The following is a 27,398-nucleotide window of genomic DNA, read 5'->3' as shown; positions in this document are numbered from 1 at the left end:
TTTCTAGAATATTTAAATCTTTTATTGTCTATACTAAATGATTACATTTATACTTTTTGAACTTTGATCACAACGTATATAATCAATATTTTATAGAAATAAAATTGGAGTAAAAGACTCAAATTTTGAGTTGCCCAGCTTAAGATTGAAATTGTAGGTATGAAATAACAGTTGCTGGAACCTCGCTCTTCGGAATCCTTCTACAATTTTATATATTACATTTTAGCCGTAAATTTTCAGGGATCTGAAGGGATAAGGCACTGGCCGATAAATTGATGTACATATCCAATGATGAAACACAAAATTTCCACTTTTGTAGATTAAAATCAGAGGTTGAAACGTTTGGACACTCTACTTATTGATCCAACCAATCAAAATTCAACAAAAGTTGTAACAATGACTTAATTCTTTCAACAATAAAATTGCTCTGCAGAAGTTGTATAATTTTGTTTCTAGTGGCTTACCATTACCTACGGGCTTCACCCAACCAGGATATATGGGGTCAAATCCCCCCCCCCTCCCCTATTTGTTTAAATATGTAAGCAACGAAGCAAAAATGAACATTTTCAAAAATATTACCCACTTATCCTTATCTGTCTGTTTGTACCGACGGATCTCGCTAACGGCTGAACCGATATGGTTCTCCTTTACAGTGTAGCTTCGAGAGAAAAAATATTGTTGTTAAACAGCTGATTTAATCATAGACCGAAAAGAAAATATTTTACGTGCCCCAAGAGGCCTCTGGGGGCGTAGCCGCTAGTCTTATTATTATGTAATATAAAATTTCCTAAGGATTGTTCTAATACTCTCTCCTGGCCCGAGCTGAGATCTAAAAATAAGAATAGTTATTTATCGCATAGTAGTATAGACCGTACGAAACGGATAGCTTTTTTCGTTTATTTAGGCATATTGGAATTGTCCTATGTCCTATCTATTTCAAACTTTTGAAGATGATTCCTGCAGTAGTTAGGAACAACTTAGAAAGCGTAGCAACTCTATAAGCGTTACCAGAAAGTATGTCCTTTAACATTATCCTGTATTTGAGCAGTTTTCATCAAATTTACTCACACTTTCGCTTCGACTCTTATACATTTATATTCTGATTATTCAGTTCTGACACTCTACAAATATTAATGTTTGTTTGTCCCACCGTTTTAGAGCTTCGCTTTTATGGATGTTGTCATCCTTGTTAATCTCTAAGAAGAGTAAAGGCCATGTTTTTCCAATGTCTTTGGAGGCGGTATTTTAACAAGGCATTGAGTAGCTGTATCCTTATAAAATTTAGTATAGTTTCATTTATTGTAAACAAATTCTAGAATTCCGTCAACAATAAATTATTCTAGTATGGGACGTACAGACACAAATTATCATTTAAACTACGCTCCAAAAGAAAAAGTGAAGATAATTCTTTTAGACATAAATGTCTATTTATATGACAGATCCAATATATGATAATATCCAGGTAGAAGGGATAAGACAATGGAAGATAAATTTTTAAAAACATCTAATGAGAAGAAGCCAAATTACCCTCTTTATTAAAAGTTTGGACACTAACAGTACCAACTATTCAAAATATGATAAATGTACCAAATCTTTTGAGCCAACGAATCAGAAAACAGGGTTATAAAACTTTGGGTGTAATTTACAGTCCAATGTTCTCTTCCTTCCTGATAAAATGATAGGAATGGGAAAAATAGGAAATACAAAAGAATAAGAGTTTAGAAAGAATTTTTATATCAGAAAAAATGTTAATAATCCTTGTACCGAAGTATTTAAGATGTCAAACCGTCTAAAGCAATCCTATTTATAAAGTAGTAAAGTTTTTTGTCTGTAGCGAAGGATCTCACCAACCACTGAACCGATGTGGTTTTCCTTTACACTTATAGGATCAGGAAATGTTTATAAATATTTTGGGGAGGGATATCTTGTCCCTCCCAAAAGAAATCTCCCCCAGAAAAAAATGACCCCTTCCCAAGAATAAATTTTCTTTTTCTATTCAAATTATAAATGATAGTGCTCCAAAAGGGAGTATCCTCTTGTATATATTAGAGCACAAAATCAAGAAAGTATGGGTAATTCTTTTCAGAGAAACTCCATCGTGATCATATATCATGTTTTTGACTACCAGTTTTTGTTTCAAATAGTGGTTAAGCAATATCCATTTCAGAAAGGCCGGCAGATCGAAGTTAGACATGTGAAAATTGTACACTAGCTTCGCTATTTAAAAATCGATGACGGGTTAATATAAAGTCCAATTTTGCACAGAACGTGTTCTGTACACCTTTACTATAATTTTACAAATATTTTTTTTATAAAGACTTATTTACTAAAATGAATAAAGAAAATAGATTTTTAATTTCAACTATTATTTAATTAAATTTTGTGTACTAATGGTTATATGCTGTTGTACTTTATAAAAGTGAGTACATTCTAGGATAATAGAGTATCTTTCATATTTATTACCTTATAAAACTTCTTATTACAGTTCTACATTGAGCTCTAAAATAAAAAAAAATTTAAGTAGTTTTCTTTTTTGTTCTATACTTTAATATGTGAAAAAGAGAAAAAAAAGTACTTTTTATACAGAGGCCATATTCATTATCCTAGTACACTCATTAATAATAGTTATGTACTTGTCCTATTGATTTAAAACCTTGTGTATACAGTTTTTACTTACCTGAGAGTGTAAGGAGTTCTTCTGTCCAAGAGAGCATGAATTATCATTTGTCTATTCCTAAAAAGTTTTTCTTATTAAGTTCTTAAAAAACATTTAATAAATAACAATTTCTCAATAAAATTAAATTTCCTGTAGAGCATTACTGATAAACCAACACACAACTAAGAGACACCTTCACAAAATGTTTAGCTGTTTGGGGTAATAATGTTGGGGGGAAGGGGTCTTTTTTTCTTTTGTTAGTTTATTACTTTGGGTCAGGTTAGGTCAGGTTATAATATGTACTTGGGTAAACAAACTGGATTAAGGCACCGCAGGAATTTGCCGTGAAAAGTTAGGTTAAAAATAGGAAACAAATACCGCCCCCCCCCCCCCCCCCTTCTTTTACTTTATATGAATGGTAGGAGTAGATGGAGTTCAGCGCTCGACAGGCCATTAAAGGGAAAGCAAAGAAAGTAGTCGTTGCTGATCTATTTGTAGTATAAATGCCAATGTTACTTTTTTTATCATTGCCATAAACTTACAACTAATGTTCTTTAATACCTCAACTATATACCAATGGCATTCAGGAATCTAAAGGGATAAGACAATGGCCGATGAATTGATGTACATCCCAAATGATGATTTACAAAATTGCCAGATTACAATTAATGGTTGAAATGTTTGGACACTCAGCTATATGAACCAACCAATCAAAATTCAAGAAAATACCCCAAGGTTGTTAAACCAACGAATAAGAAAATGTTATAATAAAACTTTGGGGACTAGTGTAATAAACAGCCCAATGCCCTCTCCCTTCCTGAATGGCAATAGTCTGCATTAATACTTTGTAAAGAAAAAAGAATACAATAAAAGTACTTACTAACTATAAAGTGTTTCACTGTAAAAAAAAATATTTTTAAAATGGATAATTTTTTCTATATTTCAGTATCACATAAAACAGATAAAAACCTGTCCCCAGGAATAGCGGTACAGTCGCTATTCTCCTAATTAATCAGGGCATTTTATTTGATAGCTATTTATAGAATCGTATTATAGATAGCTTTCCGCGGATATTAAAATGTAAAATTAAAAGAGTAAGCCAGATTTGTTAGTTGAGAGGGGTCGTAGGCCCGGGATAAAAAAACTGGAATTAATTTAATGCTTTTCATTTTATTATTTATGGCAAATTTATGTAATACGAGGCAATGCATGATTTTTTAGTATGGCTGAAAACCTATTCTAATCCAGCGGATATTAATAAGTTTCAAAGCAATAATTAGAATTTAATTTTAATTGATATCATACAGTGTGGAGTCGAAAAGAATGAAACTACGACTGCCCCTAGCTGTCCCTAAACCAATGTTTAACTACAGAATGCTTTTTAAGAGTGTATGCAGCAAATTGTATATGATATATCTAAAATAATATTCACATAAAATAAAAGTTTTCCATACAAGTGCATTATACTGCATCAAGCAAGTAATGCATTGGTTTTTAAGAAATGTTATTAGTTTTAACAAGGACAATCATGTACATAACTAGAGCAGTAGAAAAAGGTACAGTCCACAAAGCTTTAAAAAGGAAAATAAACTGTTATATATAATACAAAGTAGAATGATGTCTGTCCGTCCGTCCGTCCGTCTGAAGCTTAAGATCTCGGTTACCACTGAACCAATTGGATTCTACTCTTCAGGGTATATAAATATTGGTCCTGTGGTGGTTTTAAGCTATTTTCTTTGGGGGTGGGACACCCCCAACCCCCCAAAAAATAAAAATCCCCTCTCTGATTATTTTTTTTTGCGGAGATGTTAGATTTTTTCTTATGGAGAGGTAGATTTTTTTCTTATGGAGAAGTAGTACTTAAAATTTTTTTTTCATTACCTCTTTGGTGATAAATTGCGCCTAAGCAGATGAAAGATTGACAGGTAGGTACAACCATTATAAAAATACTCTATAGAGAAGCTGCGAATTAAAAGATCTGTTTTATTGCCAATAAAACTCATAATAAAGAAGGTAATGGTGATTTAAATTAAAATAATTTCTTGAACACTACCATCTTAATATTATTTTCTTTAAATCTACCTCCTACTTGGGCAAGGAGGTCTAACCCAGATAAACCTAACTTCTGCAGGCAGGGGTCATCCAACCTGACTATTATTTTTGAATCAAAATAATTTTTTTTTCTCAAAAAGTTCATTTGTGGTTCAAATGTTATTTGAGGGAAACCGCCTTTATATTTGCATGTATGTAAGTAACTTATTCTAATAATTCCTGTTGAATATTACATATTATTTCTAGAGATGTTTCTAAATATTTTTTTCTTACCTTATCTTTTGGAACCTAAAACCATCCTTAAATAAACATACAAATTCTCTGCAAAGTACATCGTAATCGAACCCGCCATTTTTAAAATCTTTTATTTGAGACAAAAAAAACTACTTTTTATTTAAATTTACCTTTTAACTGCATGGTAAAGTCCATTTCTTCCACAATCATCCTAAAAAATAATTTTTTTTAAACGTTGACCAACTATTATAAAGAACAACAATATTACCTGGACAGTTGTATCACAACTATTATGAATCAACAACAATATTACCAGGACAGTTGTATCACAACTATTATGAACCAACAACAACAATATTACCTAAACAGTTGAATCATAACTATTATGAATCAACAACAACAATATTACCAGGACAGTTGTATCACAACTATTATGAATCAACAACAATATTACCTGGACAGTTGTATCACAACTATTATGAATCAACAACAATATTACCTGGACAGTTGTATCACAACTATTATGAATCAACAACAACACAATATTACCTGGACAGTTGTATCACAGCCATTATGAATCAACAACAACAATATTACCTGGACAGTTGTATCACAACTATTATGTATCAACAACAACAACAATATTACCTAGACAGTTGAATCACAACTATTATGAATCAACAACAACAACAATATTACCTGGACTGTTGTATCACAACTATTATGAATCAACAACAACAACAATATTACCTGGACAGATGTATCACAACTATTATGAATCAACAACAACAATTATTACCTGGACAGTTGTATCACAACTATTATGAATCAACAACAACAACAATAGTACCTAGACAGTTGTATCACAACTATTATGAATCAACAACAACAACAATATTACCTGGACTGTTGTATCACAACTATTATGAATCAACAACAACAACAATATTACCTGGACAGATGTATCAAAACTATTATGAATCAACAACAACAACAATATTACCTGGACAGTTGTATCACAACTATTATGAATCAACAACAACAACAATTTTACCTAGACAGTTGTATCACAACTATTATGAATCAACAACAACAACAATTTTACCTAGACAGTTGTATCACAACTATTATGAATCAACAACAACAATATTACCTGGACAGTTGTATCACAGCCATTATGAATCAACAACAACGCAATATCCTAAAAGAAAGTTTAATTATTTTGAAGAATGACAAAGTAGGTCCATCCTCATCCGATTTTAAACTAATTTTGTTATGTTTATTTTTGAGGAAACTTGTGTCCAGAGATAGTATTATTACAGGGTTGACAACATAAGCATACAAATTCGCAGAAGCTTGTTGGGAGTGTCAACAACCTTCTAAAAATTGCCTAATGTGTTGATTTTTCGTTGAGGATCGGGATATTGGTACGAGTCCTTTTTATGAATATACTCATAAAAATTGAAATTGGGAAGGTCAATTTTCTCCTATTTTTACCCCATCCATCGAAGGACATACCCTCATGATTAATCTCTGTGTATACCAATGAAAAATCATGTATAACATTCAGAGGATATTAAAATGAAAAATTTAAAGATTAAATAGTTTTATGATTTTTATTTTAATGTCCGAAGAAAATTAAATTGCTATTAAACACTTTTTCTGTTGAGAGAGGTAATGAGCTGTAAATGATAACCATACCAATAATGTAGCTTTGTTAATGCTGCTCTACTCATAATTGTCAATAGTAGGGGAGGGAGGGTATAGATGGGATGGATGGGGGGTATTATTTTTTTAGCCAGATGCGAGCATCACTTTATCAGAGTACATGAAAATCTGGTGCAACATCCATGTGATAGTATATTCATTATTGTCCAGCCTGGCTATAACTAACCTGAAACCCGTACTGACAAGCAATGATGAAGGGAGTTCTATCATGTAGGTCTACAATGTCTATATTACATCCACCTTCAATAAAATGTAAATGATATTTGCAAGAGCCTACTGAACCTATAAGCCATGTTTTTTAGCTGAATGCTTAACCCCTGAAGGGGACGCTAAACCCGCGAAGTCTGTACCCATATTCTAACCTGATCTAAAGTAAACACAAACACATGAAAACTAACCCCCTTACACTTTACCTGGTCTTTTCTTATAAAAAAAAACAAGTTTTCAATGTAATAGAATTTTAAAGGTTTTGAATAATACATAATACATATACAGTATACATTTCTTATTTTGCTGATTATCATACCTTTAAAGTCTAGGTACACAGGTATGATAAAATCAAAAGTGGGGGAAAGCAACTTTATAGAACACACTCTGCGTATTACACTGTACCTTGATAGATTAGAATTTCCACAATATCTCTTCTTTTATAAGCTACAGCCTCAAACAAAGCATTCTCTCCGTGTTTACTCTAAACAAACCAAAACAAATATTAAACAATGATGACAATATCCATGAATAATGTAGCACAGCATAGCTACTAAAAATACAGACAACTATATCACCCATAGTTTAATTAGCGTAAAAAAATGTTACAAAATGAATTAATAGTTATTGACTGCATCGTATTGTAGGAGCCTTCCGCGTTATCGTTTGTTTATTATATATAAAAAAAAGACTGGACATTTAACGATAGAAATTCAGAACCATTTAACGTTTGTTTTACTGTGACGCTTTCAGGTAAATCAACCGTATATACATACATATTCGGTTATAGAGAAGCCACGAGTCTACTAAGTGCTGGGGTAAGGGTATTCTGTAAAATTAGATAAAAGAAAAGGCATTTACTCTGGGTTTCAGGGGGGACATTTTACTGTAATCTATACTGGTACCCAAAGTTTTTTTTATTATCACGTTATATTATTCGCTAGGTACTTTAACTTTCACTGAGTTTTGATTGGTTACTAGTGTCCAAACGTTTCAACCAATAATTTTAATCTACAGAGGGGATAATCTTGTTTATCCTCATTTGGGTTGTATATCAATTAATCGTCAATTGTCTTATCCCTGAAGATCCCTGTCTGTGTTTACTCATGTTAAAGTAAAACAAATATATAAGTATTGACAAAATAAAGGTAATGGTTTTTAGATATAAGTAAATACACATCCTATTACATAAAGTAGTAATTGCTTTTCGTCTGTAGCTAAGGATCTCACTAACCAGTGAACCAATATGGTTCTGCTTTACAGTCAGGAATCTTGTATGTTAAAATTTTTGCTGGAACAATTTGGACCCTGTTGGTGTCAACCAATAATAACTATAATTTAAGCCCACAAAGATTATTGTATCCAACAAATAAGATAATGGTTAAATAAAACCTTGCGGACTTGTATATTCATTGCAGTCCAATATCCTTGCAAATACCTGAAAATCCACGTTTATTTTTGGATGTTGTATGAGAGCCTTCACTGCTTCCAAATTTCCATTTCTAAATATTAAAAAACAAATGATTATCTTATAGAAAAATAATAGGATGATTGTGTATCTATCAGTGTATTTGACTGTCTGTCTTTGAGTATGTCTGTGTGTTTGTACCAATATGTCTCTGCCTTTTAGTAAGCTTCTTACAGGTCATGGAAAGGCATTCAGCTATATCTATAAAAATCTTTTTTCTTTTTCTTCTTACAAGTATAATTTAAGGAGGTAGATATAATCCCCCCCCCCCCCCTCTAGAGGCCTCCAGGGACGAAGTCAGTATTAGTGAAGTATGTTTCTAAGAAATGCTTTGAATTTTAGTTGGATTAAATGTTTTCTTATATTTCTAATAAATATTTCTCGGCTATAGAATAGAGTTAAAAAACAGCCTAAAGTCTGAGTAGTTATAATCAAAACAGATGGTCGTTTGACTTTTTGTAGAAAATCTTCTATAAAATTTACCTTATAGCACAAGTTAAAGCTGTAGTTCCATAATACGTGGCTAAATTTACATCTGTATCAGGCCGTTTCAACAATAACTTTACTAAAATAAAACAAAAAGTTTGTAATTCTTAATTGGTGGATTTTCTTATTTCTTTTTATCTTTATTTTGTAAAGTTTTGGGGTTTCTAGGTCAAAATAGGGATTATGAATAAATCTTTGTTGGGAATTTTTTGTAATAAAATCAAAGTAAGAATTAAGTTTTTTGTCTTAATTATTATAGGTTTCTAGAAGTTTGACACTCAAAATTATCAAAATACTCTAGATAATAAGTATTGGTATGGGGTACAATTAACAAAATTATTTAACAAAAAAATCATCATTATATGTTAAACTAGCGGCTACGCCCACTAGAGGCCTCTAGTGGCACTTTAAATGTTTTTGTTTGTTAAAGTTTACGATAATTCTTTATGTTACGGATACCTCTTAATGTTACGTTGAAGTCTCCCAGATTTTAAGAACATTTTCAATTTTTTTGTCATTTCTTTTGGGAGGGTGCTAGTACCCTCCCCCAAAATAGTTAAAAACCTTCCCAGGACATATGAGAATCTACCCTGTTAAGGAGAACCCGATCGGTTCGGCGGTTAGCGAGATCCTTCGCTACAAACAAACAGACAAACAGACAAACAGACAGACAGACATCGTTCTACTTTGTATTATAGATAATGGCCAAAACAAATTAATTATATGTTTCCCATAGCTTTATGGAGTGACTGATGGAAAAATGAATTATAGTGTTGCCCTGAATAAAAACTTACCTATGTCAGGTCGCTCATAACATGCCTTGACTAAAGCAGAACACCCGTCCACCCCTCTCTGGTTTACCTACATGAAAACAATGTACATAAGTAGCGCAGTAATATAGGGAGGCAGAGGACATGTGACAGTGTATGAGACTAGTCCACAAAGTTTATAATAACGATTTCTAATTTTTTGGTCTAACAACTTTGGAGACTTTTATTGAATTTGATTTGTTGGTTCATTTAGTTGAGTGTCCAATAGTTTCAACCACTAATTTAATCTACAAAAGGGGTAATTTTGTATATTATCAATGAGGATGTACCTCAATTTATCGGCCATTGTCTTAATTAATATGTAAATTAAAACATAAAATATTTTAGAAAAGTAACCGCATTGATAGTCAATAAATTTCATTAAAATTCCTGTTATATATATTCAAATATTTTAAATCAATAAAACAGAAAATGTTCAATTCTGATTAACTAACTCTAATAGAATGAAATAAAACAGGCTTGACGTCCATACTATATCTTTGGATTAGTAGCCCTACTGATAATAAGTTAAGAAACTCTCAGTTATACAATTACCAATTTGACCATATTTGCTTCATTAATTTATCTGTTAATGAAAATATTTGTTGAAACGAATCAAGTAAAATAGTTATTCTTTAATTATAAATCCTGTTTTTACATTTTTTATTAAAATATTTGTAGTTACACTTACATGTATGTTGTTTTCCAATTTTAAAAGATTGCATGTCTTATAATGACATATTATATAGGAATTATAGAAAATTACTTTTTATCATTTTTTCTTGCAGACAAAAATCTTTTGGTTTTAGGAATACTTTAGGAAATCTTCATTTATGACATTATTGTATTTTAAACATAAAATAAGATTATAAGTCAATTAATTAGTGTGCAAAATCGCCCCTCAGTCTTATTTACCAACGACTAGTAGTTATAGAGTAGCCTTGCTACTTTAGGTAATAACTTTATGACCTTTAGGTGCAAGTTATATATTTTGAGTATAAGGTGCATATAAGGTTAAATGCATAGTAATTAATAAGAGATCTAACCTGATATTAGTTAGAGCTCTTATGTCCAACTGATAATGTGCACTTTGCTACAATTACCAGAAGACAAAACAGAACTAACTCATATCAGGCCATCAATCAGTATTTATACATAAAGACCAATTAATGTATGAACTGCTCTTTCCATCCATTCATTGTCACATGCACAACATACCGATGATGCAAGAATAACATAAACAAATAACATTATCAAAGCATTATCATAAATGAATTTACCACATTAGCATATATCTTCGAATTTTCTATGTGATTTCTTTATTAAATGGGATATTAAGAATTATTTTACCTTAATGTCAGGTCTGTCCAAAAGCAATTTCACTGAAATAAAAATGAATTTAATAAAGTTAAGCTTGGGTTTGATATCATATATGATAAAGTAGAAATTTAATGGTATCTTTTTGTTTTTTTAGTACCAAAAATAGTGTATTTCCTGAAAAAAATGGTAATGGGCGGGTCTACCCACAGATGAAACCAATAATAAAGAACAGGTTTAGCAAAACAAATAAAGAAAAAAAAAATATCTTAAGCCCTATAATAGGTAAGAAATTAGGCCAAAGCATGGTATTTTTGACATCTATATATTATTAATGATATTCCACTTCTCCCTTCGATCTTATGAGGAGAAAAAAAGAAGATAATTTTTACATTAGCATATAGCTGGAAGCACTAGATAGGTATTCATGTTAATATTGTTGGTAACAAAGCTTATCTATAGGTCTGTTTATTTGACCAAACTTTAATTTTCCACGAATATTAAAATAACTATAATAAGATTAATACTAACTAGTTTTATTAGCCGTGGCTAACAAATCTGGTTTACTCTTATAATTTTTCATTTTAATAGCCGTGGAAAGATGTCTATAATACAATGCTATAAATAACTGTCATTGCTTCTAAAATTATCAGAAATTATTGTTATCTAAAATCATTTGTTATATTTAACAATAATATCCTATATTTATGTGATTTTGTTACGGCGCTACTTGTGGAAAGAATCATCCTTGCTGTATTATTCAGGGAGGGAGGGGACATTGGACTAGTTTTATAATAACGTTTTCTTATTCGTCAGCTCAACAACTTTGGAGGCTTTTGTTGAATTTTGATTGGTGGGTTCATTAAGTATAGTGTCCAAATGTTTCAATCACCAATTGTAATCTACGTTAAGGAATTGTATATAATACTTTGGGATGTACATTAATTTATTGGCCATTGTCTTATCCTTTTTGATCCCTGGAATTATTATTGTTGATTTATTAGTTAATGTTTATTTGTTGATAGTAACTTGATTATCGCTCTCAGAGTACTATAAATATGAATATATTATTTTCCAGGAATTGAGATAATCTAGAGACATATTCTCTAAATCAGCCAATATATAGGAGAACAGTGAAGGTAAATTCCAGACATGTCATTGGTTAAAATTGCGACAAATTTTAGTAGGTAAGGGCACTTTTTTTGCTTCATTTTATTCGCATAATGAGTCAGCTATAAATAGTGCATTTCTTAAGATAAAACTTTTCTTGGGTAAATTATATCATGTAAAAATTTATTTCCTAGTATATTGTGAATCACAAGAAAAAACCTACAATAGGTTAACTGTGAATAGTTGAATTTCTAAGGATAAAGTAAGCTTTCTAGAAATTATATCCTAGAAAAATACCGTCGTTTGATTACTTTAGTGCAAAAAAATAAACAAAGGTGGTTGTCTGCTATAGGAATCCCTTTTTAGGTGAATGTCTACTTTGCCTTAACATTTAGATCTTTGCATCAATAAGCATGGTAGGGGGAATGTCTTGGTCATTTCTATGCCTAGTTAGAAGAACAGACAAAAGTCGTACAATCAAAGAGTTGGGTGTAAGTGTTACTTAACGCAATACCCCCCCGGGTGTTTGGACAGAAAAGGAGAGATTGAATCTTCTTAGTTTTCCTTATTTGGTTGTTTAAGATGTTATGTATATCAGCCTAAGATGTGATAAATTCGAATCACATCATAATTAAAGACGTTAAATGTTGTTCATATTTAGATCTTTGCCTGGTTTAGATAAAATGCTTCTATATTATTCTTATGTGTTTCTTTAGATAAAAAATTTTATTTTTCACCAATGTTTCTTTTCAATAATCAAACAATTTAAACATTAATACTTATGAAGAAAAAAATACTTAATAATTAATTTTTCTAAATTAAACATTAAAATTTAAATTTAAGATGTCTTACAGGGTTGGTTAATGTTTCTTGGAAAAAAATAAATATCCAAATAAAGTTTTCCTGAAGAGTAATAAAAGACAGGCACATAGATATTGACTGTCCTATCATTTAAAAGAAGCTTCACTTTAATCTGAACTATGTAGGGATATAAACAAAATAAATAAACTCCCTAGGACCTCTTTGAAGCTTCATTGAAAACATAATCATTGTATTAGAGAGCAGCATCTTAGCAGACAAGCATACATTCCTTATACCGATATATCTTAGGGCTTAACCCCATAGGTGGTTTTGGTTTTAATTTTTTGATCAACTGCAGTTCACGGTAAAATATTCCTGGTAACAGCAGCCTTTACAATTCATAGATTTTTGGAAATATTCGTTACCAGGAATATTTTACCAGGAACTGCAGTTGATCCCATTTTTTGTAATTTCTTGGATAGGGGGTGCTAATTGTCTCTTCAGGGTTAAGCTACTGTCTCATAAAAGATATAAATCTAAAGATTTCTTGAAAAGGAAAGTTAAATAGGTCCAATCACAGACAGTCAACCAGACATCATATCTCATTTATATTAATATTAACATACCTATATTTGTATGATTTTCCTGTATAGCCATGATGAGGGGAGTATTACCATTACTGTACGATACATTTGGATTTGTTCCAGGTTTAGATAACAGAATTACAGCCTAAACAATACATTACATCTCAGTATCTCTTAAACAGTCTGGACTTAAGTGTACTTAGGTGGCTAACTTAATGCATCAATTTTTAAAATTTATCTTAGCAGTAATTGAATATCTTAAAGATTTGATACTGATAACCCCTTTTTCTCTTCCCCACCACCTTATCTTAAAATAAATAAGACCACCATTTTCATATTTTTATAGATATGCTGCTTTAATACACAAACATTTACTTATAACCCATACTATTAAAAGTAGGACAACTAAGTTTTATCTTCTCTTGCAATCTCTTTTAATAGAGTTATGGGAAGAAAAAGAAAAAGAAACTAAATAAAGTTATCTAATAGGAGTCGGTAACCGCTTCAGTATTTGCGGCCGCATAATGCCGCATATTTTTATACAACCACAATAGTAAGCATATATTTCATTTTATTCGCAGCAACCAACTAAGAAATAAACCTTCCTTTTTTCGCCGATTTTCAACATCTCTTTTCTACAGGGGGGTGTGAAAACACTCCCCTCCAACACGCTACTGTATTTGTGGTATCCGCCGAGGATAAATGGCAGACACCGGAGTTCAATTAGATTACGGCAGTGTGACAGACGTGGACACCTTACTATAGAGAAGCTACGCTTCTCTAGCTTTCACTAGATAATGATCAACATCTATTTTCAGTTGTCACTTTATTGAAGGGTTAAGAGATACTGAAGCTATATACAACAAACAATAATTACATGGATAGGAATAAATAATCATAACATGAAAGCATAAATAATACATATACAATGGTCAGTTTGGGCAATAATGATTCCCCCATCCCTGGAAAGGGTGGGGGAGAATTAAGAATACAGTTAACCATAATAAACATGACAGATTCAAATCGTTAATTCTAAGCGTAGGGAGGGGGTCACTAGACCCCTTCCCCAGGACTCGGGGGAGGGCCATTGACCCTCCACCGAACCCCAGATCAGGGGTGCCATAGACATGGCTCACGGTTGCCGAATACCACAACTCTTCCCTCGGAAGGCTGGGAGGTGGTTTCCCTATCAGACTTCCGACAGTGGTTGAGGCCTTCGGCCCGCTCCTTAGGGCTAAAATATATACAAACGATAATGATTCAATGGAATCCTAGTGGTGAGTATCTTCTTAGGGTTGATGGGCTCCCAATGTGGGATAGAAGGCAGAGGCTGACTTGGGTTGGATACGTTGGTCAGCGCCGGCAGGTATCAGGTTTGCTGGTGGCACAGTTGTTGCTGGAACGGTCAGCAGTGGGGCCTGCGGGTTGTTGTTGGCAGCGGCTGGGGCACTGGCTGCCAGGTTGATTGTCTGAGCAGCGGCCTGTCCTCCTGAGGGGCCGCGGGGTCTGCCAGAGGGCGGTCCTGGCCTACCTGGGCGGTCATGCCCGCTGTCAGTTGATTTCATAGACACCATTTCCTCGGCTGCTTCCCTGCCGATGGGAATGGCATCCCAGTCCACTGAAAAGTCCCGGGACTTGGCATGGTTGAGCCTGGCTCTAGCCAGCGCTTTCCTATATAAAGCTGGATGGTACAGGAACACTTGTGATATCGCATTCAGGGCTGCCCGGACTCCTCCTTGTGCTGCTGCCAGAGAAATGATGGTTAGGTCCCCCAGCAGTTTGAGGATCAGCAACAGCAAGCACAGTATGGCGGCGCCATCTCCCCACTCGTGGATGGCTTGTCTAAATCCTGCCCAGACATCCAGGGCTGCCTCTCCTTCCTCCGCCAGTCGGTCAATGTTGTAGGACACTATCCCATGGTCTCCTGTGGCCGAACAGCTGCCTTGCTGAACGCAGGAGCCATAGGATAGGCCGGTCAGCATGGCACTCTTGTATGCTGGGAACGCCAGCAGTTGTTGCCAGTCGTTCAACTCAGCCTGCGAATACAAACCACCTGAACTGAAGTCATCTAAGGGTTCTGTCAACAACTGCTTAGGCGTATCCAGCGGGGGTGGCCTCTTCTTGGGAGCAGGGGTTAACTCTATCCAGCCTTCCTCCGCGTGCACAGTCAGGGGGTAGGTGGAGGAGCAGGGAATCTTGGTGGCGTGCTCACTGTATACCCGTGTCACAGCGTCTACAAAACCTGTGGGCTCCACTGGCACTTTGTCCCAACACTCCTTGTGTTCGCGGACAACATACTTGTGCCTTTGGCAGGTCAGCTGCAGCAGGATGTCTCCCCTCAGTACCGAGAACGTGCTCCCCTGGACACGCACCGGGTGGGCCGGATCTAGTTGCTGGAGCTTCCAGCAGTTGGCCGCTACTTCTTCCGCTGCAGTGCTTTTCATGCGCGTTTCCAGGGTAAACCCAATATAACCTGCATGGATCTGTGCTTGAAGGGGAACGTCAACATCCCTGGCCGACACTCTGGGCAGCGCAGCCGCGGCTGGGTCAGCTGCCACGAACAACGCTGGATGGTTGGTGGCATGGGCCTCGAAGTCGCAGTTCACAATTGAGGTGGGGTTGGTCATGTTGATGAAAAACTGGGCCTGATGGTCAACCAGATATGCATCCCTCACCAGGCTGGGCTGGAGGCTGCGGATCAGCCTCAAGGGGCAATCTCTTCCCAGGTGGTCCCACACGTAGGTTGCTTCCCCAGTGATACAGGACAGCTCAGAATGGGGACACTCGAGGGTCAGGTGGTCAGACTGGGACTCCACCCGTCCATCCTCCACCACATAGGTCTCCTCCTTGACCAGCAGCCGCCGCTCCTGGAGCACTAATTCATTGCGGTATAGCTGGCCCTCAAAGTGGACGTCCTCCCCCTCGCAACCCACCCCCTCGGGGCTGTTGACGAGGGCGCCCACCATGTCGATGGTGAAGAACAGGGGGTGGTTCAGCTGGAACGTCAGTGGCTGGGTCTTGCCTGGCAACGTGTATACTCGGTTCCTGGCCAGGTCTCGGCACGCTTCTGGGTCTATCTTGGTTGGCCTCATGAGGGTGGGGACCGAGGTCACCTTGAGGTGACCCCATACCCCACACCTGAATGTCCACTGGGACACGGTGAGCTGACAGCTGAACCCAGTGGTTTCCCTCACCTTGACTTGCTGCAGGACGTGTATTTCATGGCCCAGGGGCACCTCCTGGTGTAGGGGCTCCGTGTCACACATCTTTTCTTTATTGTAAGACGTGACATGGGTGGGGTTGGCACAGTCCCACCCCACCAGGACGTAGCTGGTTGTAGGCCACACGGCTGCCAGCAGGAGGCCCCACAGGACCATCCACCAATGGGAGAGGCTTCCAGGTAACCATCTTCCTCGTACACGCGGCTGGGGATCTCCGGCTTTGGTCACGGCTGCTTCTTGGGGCTGGACACGGCTGGGCTGCTCCTGGCTAGACACAAATTTCCATTGAGCGTTATCTGTATGCGGCCGAGGCACCCCGATACCCTCCCCAATGACAGACTGGCAAGGGACTGGCACTTGCCTGGGTGTCGGCTCCCCTAGCCCTAAGTGCTCCCTTCCCTGGTCCAAGGCATGCCCAGTGGCATGGGGCTGAAGTGCATGTGGCACAGGCTCGCCCTTACTCAATGCCCTCCCCTGCCCTAGGAACTCAGGTGCATGTGGCACAGGCAAGTCCTTATTTTCCCAAATTTCAATCTCCCCAGCCTCAGGTGCAGGGGGCACAGGCAAGGCTGGGTGTTTACAAGATTTTGGATGCAACACATTTAACAAATTCAACTTATCCTGATGGTGAGCAGCTGGGTTCCCTTGGCTGGTAGAGGGCTCTGGATGGCATGTAGCTGGACTCTCCCTGCAGGCTGGTGGCGCTGGCTGGCATGTAGCTGGGCTCTCCCTGCAGACTGGTGGCGCTGGCTGGCTGGGGGTGACGGGTGTCACCCCTTCCTCCGGGACCGCTGGCTCGTTCCAGGACTCAGGTCTCTCGGTGGCGGCGACGGTTGTCGCCCCAGACATCAGGTTGGAGGCTGGCTCGTTCCAGGATCCAGGTATCTCGGTGGCGGCGACGGTTGTCGCCCCAGGCACCAGGTGGGAGGCGCTGGATAGCACCCCCCCATCATCCCAGGTGGCGACGCCGGGTGGCGTCCCATACATCGATGCAGAGGTGCTGGCTAGCACCTCCTGCCTCTCTCGTTCAGCGGCTGCCAGGGCCTCCCCATACACCGTCTCAGGGACGCTGGGCAGCGCCCCTCCACTCTTGCTGGGTAGGCTCAGTCGGGCAGGTTCCATCATGTTGAGGCTGAAAGGCTGGGGCCTCAGCACCTCTGGCTCGGCTATGTTGTTGGGCTGTATCAGCTCTGGCCCCAGATGGTTAAGACTGAAGCCTAGGCCAACCCGGTTGGGTTCAGCCGCGCCGCCCAGTACTTTGATCCTAGCTGGGACAGTCCCGAACTGCGGCATCCCATCGGCTCGGTCCGCAGCTCTGGGGGCGGCTGCTTGCGGTGGTGGTGCTGGGGGCGCGCTCCCTTCCATATGGGCCACTCTGCTGGGCTTCCCTGGAGGGGCACCCTTGTCGGCGGTGCGCCTGCGGCTGGCTACCTGGGCCCAGTCAGCTCTACAATCGGCCGCCGTGTGACCGTCATAGTGGCAACGCTCACACTTGGCAGAACGGTCACGGCGTGGCTGGGTGCGCCTCTCCTCTAGGCTAACTTCCACAGGCGTTGGACAGTCTCGAGCTCGGTGGCCTCTCCCCTGGCAGCGGTAGCAGCGGCCTGGAACCTTGTCATCTGGAGCGACCTTCCCCATCTGGTGGAGACCCGGAGCCAAGGAGCCAATCTCCATTGGCTCCGACTCGTCATATTGGGGCAACTGGATGCAGGCAGATCCAGTCAGCCCGTCGGTCGAGTCCACTAAGCACACACCTTCCTTCAGCTGCTTAGTAACCATGGTCACGGTGAACATGGCCTTGCGAGTGTACTCAGGTACACTCGCAATTTCATGGTTCATCATGAGGCGTTTTACATTGGCGTTACGAATTCCACGATTTAATTCGTCCACCAACAACTCAAGATCCTCATGGTTGTAGGCGTCCCTATACAAGGCGCACTTAGTTGATATGTACGCTTGTATAGGTTCTGTCGAGTGTTGCTTGTAATCCCTAAACGCTTGTTTAAGCGTTTGGGATTCAAAAGCAGGGCGAAATAGCAATTCACACTCGGTCTTGACCTGTTCGTAGGTCAAGGCTTGGCCTGCCTCGCCAAACAGATGGGACGCCATTTCCGCCGCTTGCCCTACCAATGACAGTAGTAGGGCGTTGCGGCGGTTGAGGGAATCATGAGGTGGCACGCGGTAAGCCGCCCATGACATCTCAAGTCGGCGGATATGTGCCGACCAGGATTGCTTGGGCGGCCCTCTAAACTCCGGCAGATTGCTCAGCATCAGCTTGCGGTACTCGGCTGGGGCCGGCTGAGGGTCATCCTGGAGCCATCCTGGGGCTTGGTCACCTCCTGGGACTTGATGCTGGTCCATTGGGTCAACGGTGAAACGGCGGGCACAAAGTTATACAGTACTACAATGAATGGTTTGTCACTTGAGGCTTCCTAGCCTAACAGCCAACACTGTTTGTATCACTAGGTTGGGAGTTTAGTTGCAAAGATATAACTTAGCTGTACTTATCAATAGTTAGGTGTTGAGGTAGATAGATGTTGAGGGTCTGAACTGCTGTCAGGAACTGATTGGGTTTTCCCTTATCACACTAGAGCTAGGAGGAAAGAAACTTGCAATTCTTTATTTGCTAAAAATACCCCTGTTAAATGCTATGGAGTAGCTCCGCTCTGGTGTGAGAGTGTGTGTGTGTGTGTGTGCGTGGAATCTTCTGTCCTTGTAACGCGCGTTCGCGCCGTCAAATCCGCGCACACGGGGAAAACGCGCTCTCACCCCTCAGCTCGCTCTCTCATTGGTCCGCTTCGTCCGTTGGATTTATGATATTTTCCGCACTCTGTTGCGCTACCCGTGAATGGCGCTCTGTGTATCCGATCGCTAGCTCCACACTACAGACGGACTTAGTCTAGTGTGGGTAGGAAGGGGGAAGCGCGTGAGGGGACGGGGGTAACTCCGTCCGTTCCCCCTGTGAGGGAGGGGGGTAACTGTGTGCTGGTGTAATAGGGCCTTTTCTTCTTAATCTTAGGCTTATCTGTTATATCACCCTGATTGTATTTGCCTTCAATGGAGAGGGGCCCCTCCCCTTCCCTTGGAATAAGGGGTGTATTGTTGTTGTGCTGTGGGCTTGAGATTGTTTTGATTATATTACATCTAGCTTCTATTTTTGTTCTTATCACAATTGCATAACAGATTTGTTGACCAACTCTGTTCTATTTTTAGCTGTTATCACAATACACAGTAATCCAAGCCTGTTCTATTCTTAGATTTATCACAACACAACAATTTGTTTGCCAAGCTTTGCTCATAAATCTATTGTTTGGCCATCACACTAGGGTGGTAATCCCTGCAAATGTGATATAATATCTGTTTTCTAGATGGGTGGCTGCGTTGTAGCTTCTCAGGAGACTCGGGGTTGACGTAGTTTTTCTCTGTTCTGGTGCACTACACCCGTATGTTAGCTCGCAGCTTGCAGCTATGTGGCATGTTTCAGCCTATCGGCGGCAGGGAATGTCCCGTCCTGCTAGCGCCGCTGATCCAAATCCGGCTGATGGCGGCAGGGAATGTCCCGTCCTGCTAGCGCCACTGGTTCGGATCCTGCTATTTCTTGCAGTAAAGCTGGCCTATTTTCAGCCGTCTACACGTATTTGGCTTGTTTCAGCCTGTCCGCAGGCCTGTTTCAGCCCTTTTGGCGCTCAATTCTCCGTTAGATATCAGCGCTGCTCGCGGTTATTCGTCAGATTTTGCTGTTTCGCTTCCACAACTGCCGGATGCAGAGTTAAACTTTGCTGTCCAGGGTGGGTAATTCAGGTTGCTTGCGTCAGTTTTGCCAGATTCACTGCTGGGAGTACCTTAGCCTCAGATGCGCGTCTGCTCTACACTTGTGGTTCGCCGTAATCTCACACAGCTGTCACCAAAGTTGTGGTATCCGCCGAGGATAAATGGCAGACACCGGAGTTCAATTAGATTACGGCAGTGTGACAGACGTGGACACCTTACTATAGAGAAGCTACGCTTCTCTAGCTTTCACTAGATAATGATCAACATCTATTTTCAGTTGTCACTTTATTGAAGGGTTAAGAGATACTGAAGCTATATACAACAAACAATAATTACATGGATAGGAATAAATAATCATAACATGAAAGCATAAATAATACATATACAATGGTCAGTTTGGGCAATAATGATTCCCCCATCCCTGGAAAGGGTGGGGGAGAATTAAGAATACAGTTAACCATAATAAACATGACAGATTCAAATCGTTAATTCTAAGCGTAGGGAGGGGGTCACTAGACCCCTTCCCCAGGACTCGGGGGAGGGCCATTGACCCTCCACCGAACCCCAGATCAGGGGTGCCATAGACATGGCTCACGGTTGCCGAATACCACATATTGATTATAACAAAAGGTTTATTTTCATGTATGCTATGCAGTCATAGCATACACTTGAATGACAAGCATGTCACATGTATTCAAAGACTACATGACATTTTTTGGCTTTACTTTTATATACTATGTGTCTTTTTCATTAAGCATTGAGAAAATGATAATTTTTTAGTTAACTTGATTTTTTAAATAGTTATTTCTATAATGAAATTTTATATGAATACTATGAAGATACTTTTATTAAGCATTCTGTATTTTAATTAAATTTACAGGAGATGAAAAACTATTTTTTTAATAGAAAAATAAAAGTAGGTACTTGCAATAAAAATGACAAAGGGAAGGACATACCAAATAAATTAATGAATATCTGTGCTACTAAAATTATTACCTTACCTAATCTTACATTGAATGCAGCCACTAAGAATAACCGAAGTAACTGTTATTTTTTGTCCAAAGTGACAAACTGACGGACTTACCAAATGAAATAATAGAATAGCTGCACAAAAAGCTGCAAAATTAATACATTATCTATTCTTCCATTGAATGCAGACACTAGCAGTATCGGATTGACATACAAAATGAAATAATAGAATAGCTGTGCTAATAAAAATTAAAAAATACCTTATCTATTCTTCCATTGAAGGCAGCCACTAGCAAAGCTGAACTATCCGCTTCTTCCTCGGTCTAAAATTGTTAGTCGTCATAATACTTATATTTTCTAAATGACTTCTAAATCAACAATTTATAAAGGAGACAAATTTTTCACGAAATTAAATAAGACTAGATTGGAGAATTATCGTTAGTTTCAGGGTATGTGTGCAAAATAAAAGCACAGTTAAAAGTTTTTTTTTATAAAGTTTTTAAATTATTTTTTTTATATTCAAATCACTTAACCATAAAGGAAAATAAGTCGTGATTACAGACTGAATTAAATAGTATCTGCGCTTTAAAGGTGACCTGCTCAAAAGATCTACAGGATGTTGGTAGTGCCCAAGTTGCTCCTCCTCCTCCTTTACCATTATAGCTCATTATATACCTAGTTAAAAATTTATTTGTAATAAATCTTCATATGTACTTAAGTTTTATTTTTGATGACAGAAAACAAGAGTTTTTTAGAATAAGTTTCTGGGAGAGAAAAAAAATATATTACAAACCAAATATATTAATTTTGTACCAAAAGTTTTTTAATTAGCCCAAATAAGCTAAGTTGCTTTATTTCTACGTACAAGACACCCAATATTAATTGTAAAGATTGGGAATATAATAAGTGTTCCCTCCCAAACACCCCACAAAAAAACCTTTAATCTCAATAGCTTGGCTAAAAGAAAGGGACATCCAAGGGGATGGTGGTTATTCAACCCTTAACCCCCCCCCCCCAAAAAAAAAAAAAAATGGGGGGTTCTGTAGGCATTGAAAAATGAATTTAACACTTTAAGAAAATAGCTTTACTGAACTAATGAGGTAAAATCGTAAGTAATTGTTCTTTGAATGAGCTTTTCCTTTGTAGTGTGGAAGCAGGGGTGCATAGTGCCGGGCAGGACGACGGTCTTCCAGCTCTCGTTCCCATGACAAACAGGCAAATAATGGCGGAGGCTGAAATAAAGTAACGTTTCCAAAAAATTATCAAAGATTTTTGAAAATAGTGAAAACATTGACATTTTTAAAGACTATTAAGTTTTAAAAATTCCCATGAAAATTATGTTTCTAATGTTTGAAAATGCTCGCACAAAAAAAAGATAAAAGTCTTCGAATTGTTGAGAAAAAAAATTTGGAAGATTTTTTATCAAAAAGTAACAAAATATATAGTAAAGTTGTCTGATAAAAAAATTTAGAACTAAAATTAAATCCAATAATGGTAAAAAGGTAAATTATATCAATATTGGTTTACAGGATAATTTTTATTAAGGAACAGAAATTTTAAAAATATGGATGGGGTTAATATAAAGGAAAAAACTTTTTTTTAAATTAAAATTACGAGACAAAATACCGTTTTTTAGAGGAGCTTAACTTTTGTAATTATTTTATGTTCTTATTTTTTTACTAACGACTTAGCCCCTAGCCTCTAAAGAGATTATGAAAAAAGCATAAAACCAACCCAAGATATATCTGAAGCTTTCTTGAAAAGGACTTCCAATTAAGCAGCAATTTTTGAGATCTTTAGACAAAAAGAAACCTTACTACTTTGTATAATTACTTAATCAAATGAAGAGGATCTATTTTTTAAGCTATGTTTAGACACTTTAATAATTGAATAAAGTTATATAAAAAGAAGAGCATAAAAAGGTAAAATAAAACATTTGTGGTCAAAAGAATGGTAATTTTTCAAACTATTAATATTACAAGAATCATTAATAAACACCATTAAATACCCAAATTATAATTGTAATTTCAGTAATATGATAGGCAGGGCTCGGCAGCCACTCGTATCGGTTTAAATTTTTGGTTTATCTGCAGCTACCGAACTTAGATTATAATTATTGAAGATATTTCACCTTTTAAGTGCCAATTTTTGCAGGATGGCCAATAAATTAATGTACATACCCAATGATGACACACAAATTTACCCCTTATGTAGATTACAATCATTGGGTGAAACGATATAACACTGAACTTAATGAAGACAACAATCAGAATTCAAGAAGTCCACAAAGTTAATAAGCCAAAGAATAGATTTTTATAAACGTTTGGGACTAGCGTAATAAACAGACCAATGTCCCCTCCCTCCCTGCAATGTTTATGTTGTGTTTCAAATGTTTTGTTTTAGTCAAAACTACACAAATTACTAAAATGGTAAATTATAATCGTCGCACAGCTAGGGGCTGCAATTTAATAATTGTAATTTACTAGAAATTGTTAAAAACTGGTTTTAGTAAACAGGAACAAATATAGAATCTAATGTACGTCATTTATGACCAATGTCATAAAGTTGACATTTTAAGCTATTTTCTTGGGGCGTGGAACACCCCCAACCTCCCAAATCTCCAATTTTTTTAATTACCTCTTGAGGCAAAGCCCCTAGAGGCTAGGGGCGAAGCCACTAGTAGTATATATTCTAATAGTATTATATTTTTTTAGGTAATGTAAAAAGTAGTAAGGTTTTTTGTCAGTAGCTCAAGATCACGCTAACCATTAAAGTGATTTAGTTATCAATTTCACTCATACCGAAGGTGGTTTTTAAGTTATTTTAATTTTTTATTTAGATTTTAGAAAGGTTTTTGGATATTTTTCAGTTATTTTCCACCCTCTTACAATACAGAGCCCCTAGTAGTTAATAAAAAAAAATAAGAAGTGCTATAATGTGTCATGTGTAACGCCATAAAAATACGTCTAAATAAATCTTTTTCTTAGGGGTTTCCTTTCTTACTTCTCCTCGTAATTTATGACGTCAGCGCTTCAATAAATAATTCTACCTTGTGTGCTTCTTCGTCTGATGTGGAGAAAAAACAAAGGCCACTTAGTGATTGACCTAGTAAAATTATATTTATTTTCAATTTTTCAATCCGCGGAAAGCTGTCTATAAAACAAAGGCCACTTAGTGATTGACCTAATAAAACAATATTTATTATCTAGTATGGCTTCAAAACCGATAAATATCCACTGTAATATCCAAGTAACATTTTGGGGCAGAAAAAAATAGGTCGTCAATTCTATTAAGTGATACCCTCCAACGACAGCTGAAAATCATGCATAGGTTTCATGATTTTAAAAAATTAATTTCTTTGTTGGAATAAGCTGATTACAAGTGGTTCGGAGCATAACGGAAAATACTGAAATTAATCATACAATTTTTCATTTCACTATCCGCGTTTAGCTGTCTAAAGTGCGAAGCGATAAATAACTATCATGGTATGGTATAATAAGAGGACGTCCAAGCTTTGGATGGTGGTGGGGCGTTTTTAGAGCAGATTTTATGGAAAAGTTATTTGATTTTGTTACAGAAAATATATATCTAAGAAAACTAATTTGTCTAAATAATTTCCAGCATTAATAAACTTTTAACTATTATTAAGTTTTCCAAAAAACAATTATCTATTAAACGTGTAGCATATGAATTATTTTCACAGATGGACGGGCGTATCTTATTTGTAGAGCATACGCGTAACCAATCAGGTAATCAAATAAACATGTAAAAGAAGATTTACATAAAATTATCCGTTGCATAATTTGTAGATTTTCTAACGATCCAATGATATAAACATATGTATTAATACCAGTTGGTGGCATATGAATTTTTTTTATCAGGATATGCGTTTTTATCTCCAAGATAAATAACTTAAAACCGGAGAACGACCAAGGGGGATTGAAGGTAAAAGTATGTGCTGTCCCCTCCCCCTCCTTAAAAAAATTAACTCTTTAGAAATATATCAGATTTTACCCTTTCCTTCTCCATAACAAAATCACCCATGCCCAAACCTTTTTTTTAAGGGAGGAGGGGGGGGGGGGGGTATTACCAACTCTCCCTTAACTAAAAGCTTGCCGGCACAGTATTTTTTTATTTTAACTTTCCACCCTAATCTTTCCGGTAATAAATATTAATCAGAAAACTTTTTTGGCAACAAATATGTTTCGTCTTTAAAATTTTAAAATTCCAACAAGGATGACTATAAACAGCAGAACCCCCACTAAAGCAATTTTTACTTATTTTTAAAAATAATAGGCAAGCAAATATTATTTATGAAACACAGCATCATTTACAACTTTATTGCCAAAAACTAACATAACAAACTAACAGACATTATAACATCCTAATAGTTTTAAAATAACAATATTTTTTACCCATATTTAGGCGGTCACTCCATTATTTTCTTCTTCCCAAGCTATGCTTCGTATCCCACGTTTTAAAATGACATCGTTCTAACTTTATAATCATACTTATAACATAATGTAATGTTTCTGGATTGTTGTTTTGGTTAGTCAGCTGATTTGTGGGTTGATAGTTTGTCATAAATACAGATACTAAGTTAGTGTGTGCAACTATTTACTGTGTATTACAACAGTTTGGGAGTAGCAAATATATATATTTCATAGATGGTATCAATACAATCCTGCACAATTTATGCAAAATTATTTTTTGCAGATTTTTGGATTGTATATTAAAAACGTAGAGCATACCTTCATCATAGGGAAGAAAACCAGCAGGAATAAAACCGGTTCTAAGCAGTGCTGAAAAATCATTAATCGTATCGTATTATAGATAATTTTCAATGAGAAATAAAAGACAAAAATTATAGCATTAATCTCTGTTTTGTTGGTAAGCCTCTAGTCATTAGCCCTAAAAATTTTCATTTTACTATCCCCGGAAAACTATCAATAAAATGATACGATAGAAATAACTATTCTTGCATGTTTTATGAGCAAAAATGTAAAACAATCTGAAAGTTTAAAAATTTTGCTCAAAATGTTTGTTTTATAAAAACATATTTAAGAGGCCGTAGTTACTTTTACGGAGTAGGGTTGGGCTTCTGAGAGAGAGAGAGACAGAGAGAGAGCAAGAGAGAGAGAGAGAGAAACAGAGAGAGAAACAGAGAGAGAGATAGAGAGCAAGAGAGAGAGAGAGAGAGAGAGAGAGAGAGAGAGAGAGAGAGAGAGAGAGAGAGAGAGAGAGAGAGAGAGAGAGAGAGAGAGAGAGAAATGAGAAAGGGGAAAGAATATACTATCCTATCTGTGGGAAAGAGAATTTATGAAAGAATAAAAGAAAAAACAAAGCTAAAGTTTCAAAGCAAAAAGGAAATGAAATTTACAAAAAAAAGGCGCTTTAAAATACACATAGAGTTATAGATTATCTTTGCTACTGAAAAGAGAAAAGCTATACAGAATAGAATTAAAGAGAGGCTTTGTGCCTATGTAGAGGCCGACTTAGTAGGCCTGTTCTTACGAATAGCATAAATTCTGTTGAACAAAAATATTACAAACTGCTACTTTTTATTATGATTATTTGATCACTTCTATATAGCTTTTGTTCTTTAAGATCTCGTACACCGAATGTACACAATTTTCAGGTAAGCTTACTACTGGTAAAGTTCAGGTGAGGTAAGGATAGATCATTGCTAAAGTAGAAATGAAAAATTAACCTATTAATCTAACCTCTGGGATCGAAGACATCCTACCATAGAAAGATGTAATTTTTTACCTGTAGCTTAACCATTCAACCGATTGAGTTCTCCAATTAAGCGAAACATCACATAGGTCCTAGAATGGTTTCATTTTTATATTTAACCATTCGATACAAACCAGAAAAAAAGAAAACTGAAAGATAATTTTGAAATAAATTAAATAATTTTGGTGTAATTGTAGAAATACCTTCTGAATGTAAAGAAAAGAAAAGGGTCAAATCGGAAAGAGTTCT

General features: G+C 36.9%; 1 protein-coding gene across 1 annotated transcript; it reads right to left on the bottom strand.

Moving 5' to 3' along the window:
- Window positions 1–26,029, bottom strand: LOC145327747 (uncharacterized). Its single transcript, XM_080171303.1, has 18 exons — window positions 25,829–26,029; window positions 24,463–24,518; window positions 22,556–22,645; window positions 22,010–22,066; window positions 21,674–21,736; window positions 13,495–13,597; window positions 10,991–11,022; window positions 9,626–9,692; window positions 8,829–8,910; window positions 8,316–8,379; window positions 7,283–7,361; window positions 6,837–6,910; window positions 6,096–6,143; window positions 5,113–5,153; window positions 2,678–2,734; window positions 2,464–2,499; window positions 791–829; window positions 1–203 (listed from the first exon to the last, which is right to left on the bottom strand). Exons 1-18 carry the CDS (start codon window positions 25,830–25,832, stop codon window positions 140–142), a joined length of 1,056 nt encoding a protein of 351 aa, XP_080027429.1. The 5' UTR covers window positions 25,833–26,029; the 3' UTR covers window positions 1–139.
- Between the last annotated feature and the right edge of the window lie 1,369 nt (window positions 26,030–27,398).

This window comes from Acartia tonsa, chromosome 9 (assembly GCF_053477335.1).
Source record: "Acartia tonsa isolate MP-2025a chromosome 9, ASM5347733v1, whole genome shotgun sequence".
In the NCBI taxonomy this organism is placed as follows: Eukaryota; Metazoa; Arthropoda; class Copepoda; order Calanoida; family Acartiidae; genus Acartia; species Acartia tonsa.
Note: the sequence above shows the minus strand (reverse complement) of the source record. Positions and strands in the feature narration are given on the sequence as shown.